General features: G+C 52.7%; 1 protein-coding gene across 4 annotated transcripts in view; it reads right to left on the reverse strand.

Moving 5' to 3' along the window:
* The window catches only part of RAB11FIP5 (RAB11 family interacting protein 5), a 106,720-nt gene that overhangs the window by 19,789 nt on the left and 68,968 nt on the right, over nucleotides 1-17,963 (reverse strand). For 3 of the 4 annotated variants that reach the window (XM_029937595.1, XM_029937593.1, XM_029937592.1), the window contains exon 1: nucleotides 17,518-17,957. The exons of the other annotated variant lie outside the window; for it this stretch is intronic. In XM_029937595.1, the coding sequence (XP_029793455.1) occupies nucleotides 17,518-17,948 (431 nt within the window). In that variant the 5' untranslated portion in view covers nucleotides 17,949-17,957. Of the gene's footprint in view, nucleotides 1-17,517; nucleotides 17,958-17,963 lie in introns of those variants that run through there. 4 annotated transcript variants of the gene reach the window in all.

The following is a 17,963-nucleotide window of genomic DNA, read 5'->3' on the forward strand; positions in this document are numbered from 1 at the left end:
ACTCCCTATAACCCCCCACCACATGCCTCAGTCAGTGCTTTGGTGGTCACCCCCCAACCCTGAGATCTGCCTACCCCACGGCACCAGCTCCCTGAGCTTCTCAGCTTCTCACAGACACAGACAGGTTGAGAGTGGGGGATCTTCTGTATGAAAAACGGTCTTCCCAAGGACACGTGCAGTTGCACCCCTTTGGGGGAGTCCATCATGCTGCACCCTTGTGTGCCTGTTATGAGCTATGCGCCTGGCCTCTCCTGGGTGACCCACGCGATGGCCCGAGTGCAGTAGGCCAGGGCTGTTGGTTTCCCCTCCTACGCCATCCACTGGGCAGGCTGCATCAGGGCAGACTGCGGCACAGGCAGGGAGGGTGGAGGACCTTGCTCAAAGTGCGGGTGCACGTCTCCATGCTCTCGCAGTATGCAGGGGCGGGGCGGGGGGACGGAGAAGTGTGGGGAGAAGAGAGAGAGCTGAGAGACAGATAGAAGGTATGTGTGAGAAGATGTGTCCAGGGGGCAGGAAGGGAGGGTTTCTAGAAAAACGAACCTGCTGGCATGACATCCTCACACCTCTACTCAAGCCAGTGCCTGTCCTGAGCCTGACACCTCAACTCTTTAAAGACCGGGCCCTAGTCACTTTCTCCAAACCCAGTCTAGGCCCTATCTAGCACAGGAAGAGCCTGGGAGGTGGAGACAGAGAGAAGTGTGTGGACTCCACCCACTAGCTCTGAGTAACTGGAATCAGCAAGTACAGACATCCTTTGCTGGGGCATAAAGGCCAGGGGCCCTCAGTCCCAGCCGGCCACACTCCACACATCACAGCGTGAACGGTGGCTATCTGTGGGGGTGATGCTGCAGGGAACAATGACTGCCCCCATTGAATATTTTTGTCTAGTTTGAATTTTTTATAAGGACTATATATATATATTACTGTCACAACAGGAAAAAGAGACCAAAGGAAACACTTGTTCCTATCTTATCTCCTCAGTTGCTTGAGCCACAGAACAGGTGGCTGGCCTCTCCCCTCCCACCCCTCAGATAAAGGCTGCATCATTGGACCCCCAGGGGAGGCCATAGGTCCTATGCTCCGAGGGTCCTTACCCCTTTCCCCTAACTAAGGTTACTTCTGCTTCTCCTTCTCTTCCCCAGGGAATTTGGGCCTCTGTCTGTCTGTCTCTGACCTGCTTTTCAAGAAGGCCAGGAGTGAAGAGGAAAGACTTTCTTTCCATTTTGTAAGACTCCCCCATCCAGAGCAGAGTGAGACTTAGAATGGCCTCTGGACCCCAGCCATTGTCACCCATCTACTTCCCTACCAGTCCAGAGCAGGACTGAACCGGACCCTGGCAGGCACCTTGGGTGTCCTGGGACTCAACCAGAGCAGGCCTTCTCCCGAGAGTATGACCCACACAGGCTAGGATGGCAAGGCCACACAACCACCAGCTCCCAGACAAAGCCCACATCCCTCCTCTCAACCCCTTGCTTCTGCTTCCTCCTCCTGCCTGTTCAGATGGCCGCTAGAAGATCCCAGACCTGCCAGGCACTGTGGCACAATCCACTGGAGGCTAGAAGGCCACAGACATCGCCGATGGGGGCTGATGATCCCTCAGTGAAACAATGGAGACTTTCTCTTCACAGAGCCTCACATGCAGCAGATCCCACTGGGCATCTCATCCCCACAATGTGGGGTTCCCAAGGGGAATGTGCCTACAGGGTCCTGTGGCCCAGCTCCAGTCCCACCTCCTCTAGAAAGATCTCATAGCTGCCACTATCCTGGCCCAGCCCGATTTTTCCTCTTCTGACCAGGCACAGGTACTCAGAACCAAACTCACTCTACGAGCAGATCTGTTTGAAGTCTGCTCCACAGCTACCTGGTCCAGTCACATTCTGGCTGCCCAGAGTCTCCCCTAGCAGGACTGGGTTCTCCGCAGATACTGAGTAACCCCCAGGGTACACAGCTACAAAGTAATTAAATAGTGCATGGCAGTAAATTCTGAGATGTGACAAGCCCTCAGTGCTCCACCCACCCCTTGCTTGGAACTCTCATCTGGATGCCCGAAGCAGCAAAGCATGGTGGCTAAGAGCTGGCTCTGCATCCTGAGTGCACACCCCAGCCCCATCACTTACCAGGTTACCTCCCTAAACTCCATGTCCTCAGCCATCCAGTGGGAGACCACCCTCTCGGACCCCCCGTCAGTGAGGAGCCAATGCTTTCCATTTACTCTCAGGCAGTGTGACAGTCAAGGTGGGTGGAGCATCCAAACTCTCCAAGGCCCAGGTAGCACCACTCAGGAGATAAAGGTGATGGCATCATCATCTGGGACACGTGTCTGCAGCCAACCCATGACAGGCACCAACGGGAAGGAAGAGTAAGAGGAAATTCCTTGCCCCTGAAGAGATATGATAGCTGTGGATGCAGCGTTTCAGGAGTAACAGTGCTTCTCGAACTGCAAAGTGCAAAAAAATCACTGGGTCTGGTTAAAATGCAGATCTGAGGTCATGGGTATCTGAGAGGCTCCATTTGCACCCAGCTTCCGGGGGATGCCTGTGCTACTGTGGACCACACGTGAGAGGGGGAGACACAAAACGGGGTTAAGCCTTACTGCACTGCACGCTCATGTCCAAGGTTGCGTTACCTCCTTTACCACCCACACAGTCCAGGAGGCAGCGTCCATTATCTCCATTCTGCAGATGAGGAAAGGAACCTACAGAGAAGGTTTGTCACTTGCCCGAGTCACAGAGCTGGTAAGCAATGAATTGGAACCTTAACGTGAAGATGCCGAACTCTCAGCCCACGCCCTTGACTTTTAAGATGTAACAGTTCTCATAAAGCTGAATGCACTCTGGCCTCTGGACACCCTGAGGAGACAGAGGCTGGAAAATTCCTGCATGTATACCACAGATGCTGGCACAGTCCCGGGAGGATAGAGCCCTGAAAGGTCACCGAGGGAACCTTGGGGCTTTGTCCTCTCTCCAGGCCATTAAAATCCTATCTGAGGGCAGTGCAGCCTTCCCCAGTGGTCATCAGAATCCAGAATTCCCATGAGGGCAGAACCATGGTGAAGCCCTCAGGGCCCCTTGCTCACTACCCAGATCTCCCAGAAGCTCCCTCAGGTGACAACAAAAGTTTGGCAGGGCCAGCTAGGACTCTGAACTCAGCCCACACCCTGGGGGCTGAGAACAAAGGCAGGATGGGGGATGGAAGGGGTTGGGGGCTAGTTTTACTCCTGTTGGTGGGGCTTCCCGGCCCACCATACCCAACTCTCCACCTATTACTCAAGGAACCCAGCTGGGCTAACGGCCGTCAGGCACCATAATTGGAAAAGCCCAGCATCCAGAGAGGGGACCTAGGGCCAATGTCCAACTCACACATGCCCCAGCCAGGGGGTGGGGGGTGAGGGGAAGGGAGGCGGTGAGGGCCATGACTCACAGGCCCGGCACACCTGACTCATCTTCAGTTCTCATCAGCCCCAAATTCAGCTCGTGACCCAAATAATGGTGCCCCTGCTGAGCCCCCACATATCATTTGTTTCAGTCCCCAAACTCAGGAACCATCTTTGTCTCTTCCCCCCACCTCACACCCCATATCTAAACTTTGAACTCTGTTGGCTCTATGTCCAAATTATATCCAGAATTCTACCCCTGTAACCACTGTCACCCCTGTCATTGTCATCTCCCTGCTGGACATGACCATCCCCTGCCATCCCTGCTCCACTGCAAAGAGGCACATCACACCCCGCTCCTCAGAATGGTAGGAAGGTCCCATCTTTGGGGTCCTGGCTCCTCTGACGCTCTACACCACTCACCCCACACTGGCCTTCTTGATATCCCTGAGCCCAGAAGGTTTATTCCCAACCCAAGGCCACTGCGCTTGCTTCTCCCAGACCTTCAGGCCCTGGTTCCTCACTGACTCACATCAGGTATCAGTTCATCTGCATTTCCTCAGTCTTCCCTGAGTACCCCCGGGGCATGTGCCTTATTGTTTCTTCAGCATACTTAGTACTACTGGACATCGTGTGTGTGGGTAGGGGGGTGTGTGTCCTACACAGTACAATGATGTGATGTCTGTCCTCCTCTGCTCTACAGGCAGCAACTGTATTCTGCTCATCTCTGCATCCCCAGCACTTAAAAACAGTGGACATCTAAATATTCATTAAACGAATGAACAAATTAATCTAGGATTTGCTTAGGAACTTATCCGTCCCTATTCACAACTGAATAATTGTGTAATATTTCACTCATTACAAACCCTTGATTCTTACCCATGAGACCAGGAGCTCCCAAAAAGCAAGCTCCCTGCTTACCATCCCCAAAAGGAGCCCTCAGAGGGCAGGAGCCACAAGTGCCAGGCTTACAGGGGACAGTTCCAAAAGGGGGCCTTCTTTATTTATTTTTTTAATAGTTTATTGTCAAACTGGTTTCCATATAACACCCAGTGCTTTTCCCCACAAGTGCCCTTCTCCATGACCATCACCTCCTCCCTCCCTTGCCTTCCCCCTTCAGTCCATGGTTCGTTTTCAGTATTCAGTAGTCTTCTGACCAACTTATCCCCTGGTTCTGAGTGAAGACTCTCATTCACTTCCTTGAGAGAGAAGGCACTGGGCTAGATCTGGGAAGTGCCCAACCCAGTGAATGGAGGTCGTGAAGGTAAGGGGAGGTTAAGTGTTGACAACCTGCTAGCCCGGCACTAGGACACTAATCTTATCACCATTGACAGCTACACCTCACTTATTGTGTGCTGGGCCCCATACTATGCACTCCCATGATATCTTACTAATCCTCTTAACAGCCCTGTGAGGTGTGTGAGGGAGGTGGACCTAGAGCATGGCTAGAAGCATGGGCTGTGGAGCCAGGGGGCCTGGTTTAAGCCCCAGCCCCACCCCCCGGGGTAAGTCACTTAATCTCTCTACACCTCGGTTTCCATACCTACCTGTAATGTGGGGGTAACAGATATCCAATCCACTGTCCTCACAAGACAACTACGAAGATTCAGTGGGCTATCTGTGGAGCAGTGAGAAATGCCACACAAGCCGTCAGCTCAGACACGGGGGCACAGAGAAGTCCAATGAGCTAAGTCACACACTTCTTTTCAGTAAGCAGGCAAGCCAGGATGTGACCTCAAGCTCCCTGACTCCAGAGCCCCTGACCTTGATGATTGCACCGGACTGCCCCTCTCTGCAAATACAACACACAGAGACCCATGTCCCCATGTCCCTGCCCAACCAAGGAATCCAAGGTCACCTCCTTATTTCTTGAGGGCAGGGTTATGTGTTAGATGGAAGACAAGTTACATCTTTATTTCTCCTAACCTCTAAGTGAAATTTACCATTTCTGCCAATTATGAGTTTTTGCCAACAGTAATGGTATAGTAGCAGTACCTATAAGTGTGTTACCGAGAGAGATCAGACATTTTCATATCCCATTACTGTGGTGGCAGATGTCACAAAATATGGTTTATATTCATCGCTACTCTGAACTTTAAATTAAAAAAAATTTTTTTAATGTTTAGTTTTTGAGAGAGAGAGACAGAGTGCAAGTGGGGGAGGGACAGAGGGAGGGAGATACAGAATACAAAGCCGGCTCCAGGTTCTGAGGTGTCAGCACAAAGCCCAATGGGGGGCTCGAACCCATGGAATGCAAAATCATGACCTGAGCCGAAGTTGGACGCTTAACTGACTGAGCCACCCACGCAACCCCTGGACTTTGAAGTAATTAGACAACCACTGGACTGCAACCACTTAATATAGTGATAACAGACATGTTACTCTAACAAACGTTTCCATATAAATGTACTTCAATATTATTGATGCACTTTGTATGCTATATAGTTGAAGATCTTGTTCTGAGAAGGCATCTATAGGCTTCACTAGATACCAAAGGGGTCCACAAGACAAAAAGGACTAAGAACATCTGCTCTAGAGTACGGAGGCAGCAAAGAGGCAGGTCTTTTCCTCCTGCCTAACTGCATGGCGCCCAGGCTGAGATCTCAAAGCAGAGGACAGGCACTGCTCCCCATTTCCCACCCAGGGGCAGGGGAGGGCCTGGCCGGGGGCCAGAAGCTGGCTCAAGGCCCTGAGTCTCTCCAGAGTCACGCTACAGTGCTCAGCCTAGCCCTCAGCACCCTGCATGCCAGTGAAGGTGACTCCAAAAAAACAAAAACAGCCAAATGCAACTGCTAGCTAGGGAGCAGGCAAGCTTGTTTTGATCATACCCCATTACAGCAGTCTCTAACTTCCTGGAGGGCTGCTCCTCACCTGATCTTAACTTGCTACAGCTACAACCCACCAGGCGTGCAGCTTCTCTCTTGTGACCATGGATGCCACCTCAGCAGAGGCAGGCCTCACCTCAGGCTACGAGCAGCTACCACCAGGCTGTGGGTGTGGGGCCTTGCAGAGCTGACAGTGGCAGGAAACAAACCCCATCCCCTGAGGCAAATGAAGCTAGAGGCGTGATGTACTGGCTGGAGAACCTTCCAGAAGGGAAAGCGAGGAGCCAGCACAAAGGAGAGAAAGATCTACTGATCCAGCTCTCCTTTCCTGACTTCACATTCCCCATGTAGAGAGCTAGTACAAATGGGGGCTACAGGACTCTGGAGTGGAGAGGATTTTCCATCTAGAAAGTAAACATCGGAGAAAACTGCAGGAGAGAACACAAAAGTATCTATCCTTAACATCATCTGCCCCCATATTCCTACTCCAAGCCAGCCATCAGCCATTTCAAGCAATGTTGTACAGAGTAGATCATTTGCCCTCAAGAGATTTGCAGCCCCAGATATGAGCTACCCTGTCCCCACTATCCCCTTGCTCATGAGGCCCTGTGATCTCTGCCTCGGCAGGAACCCCCTGATGTGTAAATAACTAGGATCATGCACACTATCATGGAGCAGGGTGGATTTTTAATTTGAAGTCATCCCTAGTTGAAAAATAATGGCAAAGAATTGCCATTCCTGCTATTCCTAGGTAGAGTGACCCCAGAGTTGAGAGGGAAAGCTCTTCCTTATGCCAGATTCCTGACAGATGCAGAAGAAAAGGCAGGACTGGGGACAGAGGTGGTGCTCGTCCATGAATGCTAAGCCCACTGCGTGGCACGTCGAGGGGAGCCATGGTGCCTGGGTCGGACTAACAGGACCCACGGCTCAAGCTGGGCCTCGCTGACAGAGAGACACTGACAGCAAGGCCACGTGGTCACGTCAGCCGCCCGCGTGGAAGGACTCCTGCCAGCAGGTGGGCCATGGGGACCAGGCCTTCCACAACCAGCAACTAGTGCTCAGGGGCTGAAGACCTGAGGGGAAGGGCACATGAGGAGCTCGTCAGCTAGGGCCACAGGGTCACTTGTGGACACTCGAGGACAAGTGACCATCAGGTAAGGGTCCAACATAGAGGGGGAGGGACGGTCAGACCGGGAAGTCTAACCAGGCATAGGATGGGAGCCCTATCTGATCCTGACTCAACAAACCACCTAAGAAGAAACAGTTCTCATATCAGAAATTTGAATATGGACTGGATACTGGATGATTATTAAGGAACTATTGATGTTGTGTGTGATAAGGGCACTATGGTTATGTTAGGGAGCTTCTGATCCCACTGGGGACTAACAGTGTGTTTCCATTAGGCCCCAGAGGCCAGGACACAGGCTTTTTCTCCTTATCCTATGGCTGAGCCCTGCTCCTGGTCTCTGAGCCTCATGCGGACCTGTGAGCTCAGCCCTGCCCACTCATGGCGACACCCCAGCACAAGGCCTGACATGCGGGATCCTGGAACTCAATGCCAACACTGTTCCTCCTAAATTTTTTAATGTTTACTTAGTTTTGAGAGGCGGGGTGGGAAGGGCAGAGAGAGAGGGAGACAGAGAATCCAAAGCAGGCTACAGGCTCTGAGTTGTCAGCACAGAGCCCGATGTGGGGCTTGAACTTGTGAACTCCGAGATCATGACCTGAGCTGAAGCTGGACACTTTACCGACTTGAGTCACCCAGGCGCCCCCAACACTGTCTCTCTTAGACACACAGGGGTCTCACCCATGACATCCCATCCAGCCATAGGAGGCCTCAGCAAGGCCTCCACTCAAAACATTTCCCAAGTATCTGCCAGGAACAAGAAGGGAGAGTCCTCAAGCAGCTCACATCTTGGTGGGGAAATAAGATAGCCACGTAAACCAGGAAAGTGGTCAACACCACGAAAATGCACAAGCAGCACAGGAAAGTTAAAGGGGAGCACTAAGATGATTTCAGGAGGGGTGGAGACGGGTAAAGACAGGCAGAAAGGGGCTCTGGGGCAGGTAGGAGACTGCCTTTATTCGGGGCCCGGAAGTGCACTAAGGGGTACAACACAAGGACCCGGCCGGATGGATGCTGTGCTGTAGAAAGAGCATGGGACAGCAGGGACAGGGACAGCACAGAGGCAAGGCAGGGGTGACAGACGGGAAGCGGACACCACCCAGGGCAGGTCCCATGGCTGGGCTGACCTAAGCAACTCCGTACGCCTTAGAGGTTACTTCTCATCAAAAATTAATAAACTGGCATTCTGGTTTATAAAAAGGCAGCAGCAGCTATGCTAACAGTCCAGAACAGAAGTAAAAAAAAAAAAAAAAAAAAAAAGAAAGAAAAAGAATTTCCTAAACTAGGACAGGAGCAATGGGAGGGGCCAGAAGTGCCCTCCCTCTAGGGCCCTCTCTCCTCCGCAGCTATAGCGTGCCTCTACCCTGCACTCTCAGTACTTAGTGACAGCAGGGACTGCTACTTGCCTTTAGTCCCCCAAATGTAGGGATGGGGCCTGATATTTGCAACAACTTCCAATACTTGCTGGATAAATGAGATGGAATTGTCAAGGGCTCGGCTAGTCCCAAAAATAAGTTTAAAAAAATTATCTTAAGGGCATAGCCCGAAGACAGGAGACCCTCATTCTAGTTCTGGGTCTACTAAGTGGCCTTAAACCAACCATTTCACCTCTGTAAAAGTGGGGCAATAAGATAAGCCAGTTAGGGGCGGGGAGAAGTGCCAACTCAGACGGTTACTCAGGGAGCTGGGGGGAAGCTGGGAAACCTCCTCCCCAGAGTCTCCAGCATGGGATGCCCTTCCTCCTCTCCAAAACCGCACACAAGCATTCCTCCTCACATACCGTCAGACACAGTGAGACACAGTGATGTGTACAGGCCCTCAGGCCCATCTGCTGGCTCCCCAGGCCTAGAATCAAACCCACACTTTGATTTGGTATCTACAACAAGATTGCAAGCCAGACACAGTCCTGGGGCAGGATATTGCCTCCCATCAAGCCACAGGATGACTCTTATCACCTACTCTAGAACCAACAGTCCTCAGAGCCCAGAGCCATCACTTCAAGAGCTACCCCAGCCCCTATGGGGGCACGGCTTACTCAACTCACCTCAGAGCCCAGCCACGTTCAGCTTCCCTCCCAGGCACACACATCTCAGCTAATGCCCCCTACTGCCATGGGCTCCCAAGGCCTGTCACTGTCAGCTTGCCTCAGACTGGCCAGGGACGATACTCACTTGGCAGAGGAAAAGCTATAAAAATGCCCAGAGACAAGTCTAACCACATTGATAGCAGCAGAAAGTATGTCTGGCCAAAAGCATGAGGTAGGGGAAAAAGCATTGTACTTGCAAGTCAGAAATCTGGCTGCCACGAACTAGCAAGTCATGTGACCCTGGACAAGTCATTTCACCTCCTGAGACAGCAGTCTCCACATCTGTAAAAATGGGGGTCACCTTGTCTGCCCACAGGGAAGAATGAAATGAGGTGATGCCAGGAAAGCACTTTGAAAAGTAGGCCAAACCACACATGAAGATTTGGGTTCACTGTCTGTCAAGGGCCTTTTATAAGCTGTCATCAGCCACTGGGAGCAAGATGGCCTAAGACCAACGAGTGATGACTCTGCCCAGGAGGAAGGAGAGAACTAACAAGATGCCCTCTCCCAAGCGGTCTTGGTCAGATGGGGGTTGGGGAATAGGAAGAAATTCTACTTAACCACACCCCCTCCCCAGTTTGCTCCTAACCCCATATTCACCCAACACAGGAGTGTTAGGTCATGGAGGGTAAGTAGTGACTGTCCCCTCTGCCAGGGTCCCGGTTCAGACTCACAATAGGGGGAGACGACAAATAAACACTGTGTGTGGGATAGTCAGGCTGAGCATAGGTAAAACCTGTGTGTGGAGAATGCTGTGTTCGTGCAAACAAACATTAAATGCATAGAATAACTCTGGAAGGTTACCCAAGAACTGGCAATACTGGTGCCTCTGAAGACAGAAGCCAGATTCAAGGTCAGGGCAAGGGAGATTTTTTTTATTGCATACCTTCTCTACCTTTAGAATTTTAACTAGGTAAACTACTCAAAAAAATAATAATAATGGGGCACCTGGGTGGCTAAGTCAGTTACGCATTGACTATGGATTTCGGTTCAGGTCATGATTTATGATATGGAGCCCCGCATTGGAAACCGGCTTGGGATTCTCTGTCTCTATCTTTCTTTCTCCCCCTCTGCCCCTCACCCATATGATCATGCATGCTCTCTCTCTCAAAATAAATAAACTTAAAAAAAAAACAAAAAAAAGCAAAATGTTAAATAATACCACTATATTAAAATAATAATACAGAAATAAAGTCAAGCTGTTTTGCTGAGAGAGGCACAGGGGAAACTCAGATGCGCTCCCCTCCACTCCGTCTCCCGGCCCAGCCCCAGAATACTCACTTTCCCTTCTGGGAGGGGCAATCTCCCTCCCTGAAACTCACCCAGCCTCCATCATGGGCTCAGCTACCATTCAAGGACCTGCCTCCCCTAGGAAGCCCACCCTGCTCACTCCAACCCTACTGAATTCACCCTTCTCCTGTCCCTTTCCTTCTTTCAGATGCGTATACACTGCTTTGTGAGTTAATTATCCTTCCAGGGTAAGTCTTGTCTGAAACACATTTTTGCCCTTTTAGGGAAAGGGTTATATATTTCTTTCTCTTGTTTTCTCCAAAGCCCTGACCTAGGCACAGGGGTTGCCTAGTAATTGCTTCCTAGATATTGAACAAAAGAAAGAGAGAAAAAAAAAAAAAGCAAATGACTGGGTGACTGTGAGGCACTGGATAGCTCAGAGCGTTCTGTCACAGCAAAACAGCAAGTGATTCTTGAGAAAGGTCAGGAAGTCTTATACCTGGTAATGCCCCCAGGCTCTGCTCGGCTGCACAAGCCAATGGGAGCAAATCTCTCCAGGGCTGGGATGCCCGGGGCCAAGCAGAGTTTCCCAGGCCTCCCCCACGCTCCTGAGAGACCCTCTGGTGGCACTGATACCCTCCCTCCCCAAGCCCCACACCTCCAGCCCCTGAGACTGACATGACCCGGATTTGGAGCCCCAGATCACACACACCCCAATGAACCAGAGCCTCACACAAGAGAAGCAGTCCATGCTTCCAGACCCCCAGGGCTAACCCCAGTGCTCGGCCCTGTGGAGGAGAGAGGAACCTTCAGGAGGGCGTGGCCAGACCCCCGTCCTATGCAGAACTAAATCATGGAAGATACGGGGGGACACTCAAGTAGGCGGTATAGGGTAGTGATAAAGAGCACAGAACCTGAAGCTAGGGTGCCCGGGTCCAAATCCTGACCCTGCCACGTACATGTGCCTTTAGGAAAGTCACTTCAGGGCGCCTGGGTGGTTTAGCCGGCTAAGCGTCCGACTTTGGCTCAGTTCACAATCTCACAGTTCATTGGTTCAAGCCCTGCATTAGGCTGTCAGTGCAGAGTCTTCAAATACTCTGTCTCCCTCACTCTCTGCCCCTCCCCCACTCGTGGGAGATCGTGAGCTCTGTCTCTCAAAAATAAACATTAAAAAAAAAAGTCTTAAAACAAAAAAAAAAAGTCACTTCACCTCTCTGTGCCTGTTTCTCCATCTGTTAAACACGTTAATACCTATACCTCAAGGGGTTCCTGTGAGCTACAGTAAGTCAAGTTCACAGGACAGTGGCAGCACCAAGAAATGGCTTAATAGATGATATGCCTCACTAACAAGGCAATAACAGCCCCCCAAAACGACTGCTACATGCTGCCAGGGTGGGCCTCACAGGTCCTCAGTGTATGTCTCTTCCTCAAGGAGGCATCCCTGACCACAGCTGAGCCCAGCAGTTCCGGAAGCTCCAAACATCTCCAGTGCTCCCTGGCAAGGCCTGAAAGTACAGCATTTGCCTATGGCCCTTCCTCCAAAAATGTGGGGCTCATCCTCCTAACAAAGCCATACCTTCCTGGCATTCAGGCCGTCTATCCGTGCCTCCCCTCCTCTGAAACCCTCCACCCCTCCCAGTGGCCCCTCTCCTCTGTCCAGGCACTCCAGAAAAGCCTGTGGATGAGACTGCCTCTCCAGGCCCACAGATGGGCCCCAAGGCCCCCTCCCCTATCCCATCAGCAATGTCCCTCTCGCACGAACACCCCCTGGGATGCACACAGGGCCCCAAGTGCCATCTTTCCTTGCCCTGAATCCTACAGCTCTGCGGGCTGACAGGAGTAGCTGAGTGCATGTCACTCCCCTCCCCAGCCTCCGTCCCCTCCTCTAAGCACTCTTCTAGCTCTGACAACTGCAATTCCATGATTAAGCGTTGTGCTTCCCCTCCCCACCACACCCCCCACCCCCTGAGTCAGCTGAAGGTCGAGGAGGCCGTGACAAAGCCCCTCCCCTACGCAGCTCCTCAGCAGTGCTGCCTCCTGGGAAGGGGCCCTGTGCGTCCCTGCGGGCTTGCCCTTCACTAAGGAGAGGCCTGGGCACAGCCCCACACCCGGGCCTCAGGCCGACCTGCCAGGCCCAGCTCTCCTCGCTGGCGGCCATCTTTCCTGAGGGAAGAAATATAACCTAAGGGGTCGTTGGCCACCTCACCAAGAGAACAGCCAAGTGTATAAAGGACCCACGCTGTCGACTTATTTTTATCACTTGGCTGTGACAGAGGCCAAGGTTCTTCATGACTATACGATTTTGCAGACGACTGGCCCTGTATAAGGAAAAATAAAGTACTGAACGCAGACAGCCCGGAGAGCTCCTGTCATTGTGTTAGTGATCTGTCCCAGCACAGGGTGGGAAGGGCAGGGAAACATCTGGACAAGGCCAGACTAGTCATTTAGCTTCACAAGAACGTCACAACACCAGTGAAGCAGCAGTAACAAGTGCGGCCCGCAGCCCCCATCAGAGGAAAGGGACAGCCCTCGTGGATGCCTGGCGTGGAGGATCTGCTGAGTTATGCCTGTCCCTGGCTGGCTTCAGAGAGGAGAACAGGGCAGAAACAGGGTTCCCGCCCAGGACCAGATGCAGAGGGAAGGGGAAGCTGCTGTGCCACCCAGGAGCCGCCCAGTCTGACGGAGGAGTCACTTCCTACCCCTCCCCTCTGCCCCAGCCACTGCTGCTCAGGCAACCCCAAATAAAAACTACCCATAACTAAGGGAGTGGGAGCCACTCCCCAAAGCAGACTTCCCCAGCAGCCCCACAGGTCTGGGGTTGGAGCAGGAGCCCAACCCAAGGACCCTCATGGCCTCAGCTACTTCCTGAGGAGCAGTCACATCTGGAAACCGGTGGAGAGAAGGCTGCAGGGTCAAGTGCACAGGAATGTGCAGGCGGTCTGGAGGCTAAGAGATGAGTGTTAGTCCTCACACGCCAGCCCAACCTTAGGCCAGCAGGCTGCATTTTGCCTCAGGTGCGTCTCCCAGTGCCTCCAAACCCACCACTTGGAAGGGGATCTCAGGCGTCTAGAATACTGTAGTCTCAAACCTAAGTGGTCCTGGGCCACAGGCCTCCATGAGGCCCTCCATAAAATCAGTGACACAGGTCTGGCCAGAGTCAACAGAACCTATCAGGGTACCAGAGTTAGCAGCTTGTCCATGGTCCCAACAGTTCTATTCTTTGGTGAAAAAAACCAAACCAGTCTCGACCCAAATTAAGCCCAGAGTCAGCCTTCCCAAGGGACCAGTCTCTCTCTAACTAGAGATCTGAAAGGCCCAGGATAGGGGCTCAGGATGTGCTCCACACACAGCACCCGCTAGAGAGTTCTAGGAAGGATACAGAGATAAAAACCAGAGAGGAAATAGTGGAGAAACATCTGAGGATTTTCAGACTCATGATGATGCATGTAGGGCTTTCCTGAGCAGAGGGGGCTATAATGCTTCCTCCTGTATTACGTTAAATTATGTTTTGAGAACTTCCTCTTCAATTCTTTGGAAGCCTTTAGTCAAATCCCACAGCTCAAGAGCACCCCTTGACAAAGGAGCTTCAGGGACCACGAAGGCACCTTGCACCATTCACCATCATCATCATCCCATAAAGAAGGGTCCTCAGAGTAACCCTAACACCCATCCTTGGAAGACTTGCTCTAGGTCTGGAACTATATCAAGGCTTTTACAGACACTGTCTTATTTAATCTTGTGATCCCATAATTATTATTGTGACCTTTGTAGAAATGCGGAAATGAGTTAAGAACCTTGCCTGCTAGTAAGTCACAGAACTGGGAGTGAAACCCTGGTCTCCAGGTTCTTAAACACTGGGTTGTCCAGCCTCCCTGACAGGGCAGGGGCAGCCCCAGTCCAGGCTGCTGGCGAGGGTGACAAGCTGATCTGAGCCGGGCTTCAGCACTGCAAGAGGCCTCCCGAGCCCAGCCCTAGTTCTCAAACCTGTAGCAGCACAGAGAATGAAGGACTGAAAGGGTCAGCCTATTTCATCAGGCATGCTCATACTCCTGGACGTACTCTGTCACCCACGGTCGTAGGGTTTTTCCCAGGCTCAGGCTCTTCTAACTTCTGTGTTATCTCCCCTCAACACATGAGAAAGTTTTTCCAAGTCAGGGACATCCCCCAGACACTGTTACCACAACCTCCCTCCATGATTATTGCTGTTCACTGTCCAGCAACCACATCTAGATGCTTTAACTGCACTCTCATTTCATGCCTTATATCAATCTTGTAACAGTAGCCCCATTGGCCAGATGAGATCACTGAGGTACAGAGAGTTTATTTGACTTGCCACAAGGTGGCAAGTTTGAGGCTAGAATCTGTTTCTTTCAACTCCACAGTCCCATCCTCATAACCATGAAGTTGCCCTTCCCCAGTCAGGTTCTGTCTTGGTGACACATGGCTGCTACCTACCTTCCATGAGACCACCACAACTGGCTCCTGGAGTTAGAGTGGATACTGTTCTTTTCCACCATCACCCAAAGCTGAGGAGGCTAACACCTTGGTCCTCCCTGCTTGCCCTCTCCCCACTGGGAAATGTGCAGACTCACTGTTGTAGCAGCCAGCGCCAGGTGCTCCCAAGGAAATGCCACCAGGAGTGGCCATTAAAGTCAGAGGTGGGATGGGCGCCTGGGTGGCTCAGTCGGTTAAGCGTCCAGCTTCGGCTCAGGTCATGATCTCACGATTGTGGGTTCAAGCCCCACGTTGGGCTCTGTGCTGACAGCTCAGAGCCTGGAGCCTGCCTCGGATTCTGTATCTCCCTCTCTCTCTGACCCTCTCCTGCTTGCGCTATCTCTCTCTGTCTTTCAAAAATAAATAAAAAACATTAAAAAAAATTTAAAAAAAAAGGTCAGAGGTGGGAGGTGGGGACGGGAGTTGGGAGCAGCAGCCCTCACTCTCTGTCAGTAGGCATGCTGTTAGGCCCAGTGTACTGGAAGATCAGGCAGATTTCACAGACTTTTCCTCAGCTCACCAGAAGGGCCCCTCTCCTTTCTGTCCCCTGCAGGTTCTATAAATAACCCAGGTCAACGAAAAGGAGGAAAAGCAGCCAGTAGGTGAGAAAAGATCCTGGTGAAAAAGATGACTTCTATAAAATAAATTAAGGCTCCCATTCAGATCAAGGGGTGGCAAGTCAAATTCATCAAGAGGGACTGTCCTTGGCTGCAAATAGGCCCACCTGGGCCTACAAGCACACACAGCTCAGGAAGAACCAAAGACCAGTAAGAAATCAAGAGCAGAAACTGAAAAAAATCAAAGCTCCCCGCACTCCAAGTCACTGACTTCACCGAAGCCTCGTGACTTTCTGTTTCCCCCTGTACACCAGGAGTGGCATGTACCAGTCTGGTCAGATTAGCTGAGCGGTGAAGGCTGAAGGACCAGGAAAGGGGTGGAATGAATTTGGGGATAGAAGCCTCTTCAGGAAAAGAAAGGGCTAAGATCCAGAGGAGAGCTTTCCGCCCCACCCCCATGGCCTCCCTCAGCCAGAAAGGAAGGAGAGGACAGAAAAGGGGAGGAAAAAAACAAAACAAGGGCCAAACTATACCACATGATTCCACACCCAGCGACCAAATCGCAGCAACTCATGAGAAAAGGAGAGGAGAGGGCCGGGGGAAGAGGAAGACGGAGCCAAGTCACAGCCCTGCCCTGAACCTGCCTTATGCGGACCAGCTTCCCACTCCAGGCCACAGTCATGAAGGCCCTTTCCTACACACATTTTGAAAAACATTCAAGGTCAGATCCTTTCTAACCAAATCCTGCTCTCATATGGTCTGCACCAGGCTCATCCTTCTCCACCAACAAGCTTTCCTAGATTTACTCAGATGCCATTCCAGGTGGGCAAACCTCTTCAGCACCTGTCCCCACCTAGGGCATACCCCTGCCCCCATCCGTTTACCCTCCTCATCCAGGAGAGGTGCCACCCCAGTTAACCCCTTTAATGATCCACAGCAGGTGGTCAGCCCTGAGGACTGGCTTTCAGATCCTGCCCAAGTCCAAACAGGAAACGGGGCTCCAAGTCTGAAGCCTTGATCTTAACACTGGGAAGGTTAAACACTGCCAAAATAAATGATTAAAAAACACTCAGGCCCTTCTAGCTGGAAGTGGCTGGGGGATTATCTCCTGCTGTGCATTAACCGTGAAGCTGCCTTCACCTCAAGCAGGACAGACAGGACACTTGAAGCCTGCCTCAAGGGCTTCCTTCCTTTAATTAGGAGGTCCTCCGGTTTTCAGAACAGGGACACAGAGGGGAAGGGTTCCAGAGGCATCTGTCTCCAGGCTGCAGAGGCCATCCAAACACCAGGCAGAAGCAGATGCCCTCTGCAGTCTCCAGATTTGGTGGGGCATCTCAAAGCAATCTAGCCCTGGAGTAGAACATTACACCTTCCTTCCCCCATAGGGTGAGGCAGTGGGCCTCTCCGCTACCCTGCGGGCCTGGCTTGGGGCAGAGGCCTGCAGTGCCCCTCCCCTTCCAGGAAAGCCAGACAGGCCCGGAGGCCCTAAGAATGGCCCTACGATTTTCCTTCTTGAGGTTCCCATAGTCCAAGGGCCTCTGGACCCCACTCCGAACTTCACTGGGCAATTTACTCCTAAGGCTAGGCCACCAATCACACCTCCCCCTATGGTACCCAAGGACATACCAGCAGCCAAGCACTGAATGTCGCAAGGAAGGGGATCGGAAGGGGACCCAAAAATGCAAAGAAGCAACCCATCGGTTTACGCCCTTGAGCGCGCGGCAAAGGGCGCACAGGCGTGGCCGAGGTTCGGGGTCCCGCTCCCCCGCCAGCCCCGCCCAGGGAGGCCTTTAACCGTCTCCGCGCCCTCGGCGCCCCCAACTCACTGCGTGTGCTGGGCGCGGCCTGCGCCGAAGACCTCGTCCAGCGCCACCGTGGCCTGGCCCAGGAACTTGTCGACGCCGATGAGCGAGCGGTGCATGGTGGTGAGCACCAGCTCGCAAGCGGCAGCGGAGCCCGCGGCCCAGGGCGCCGGGCCCGCGTCGGCCTCCTGCGCCCGCAGCAGGCCGTCCAGGGCACCGGGCGGCAGCTCGAAGGAGCACTCCTCGCGCCACTCGGGGCAGCCCGGCGTCTTCTCCACCACCGACGTGCTGTACTTCTCACGGCCCACCTGAATCACCGTGTACGCGTCGCTGGTGCTGCCCGCGCCCGAGCTCTTGCCCCGTAGTCCGCGGGCCCGCAGTACAGTCACCTGGACGTGCGTGGGTAGCCAGCGGGAGGGCCCCGCCGCCGGCTCGGCGCCCCGCACCAGGGCCATGGCAGGGCAGGCGAC

Source organism: Suricata suricatta, chromosome 4, assembly GCF_006229205.1.
Source record: "Suricata suricatta isolate VVHF042 chromosome 4, meerkat_22Aug2017_6uvM2_HiC, whole genome shotgun sequence".
Lineage (NCBI taxonomy): Eukaryota > Metazoa > Chordata > Mammalia > Carnivora > Herpestidae > Suricata > Suricata suricatta.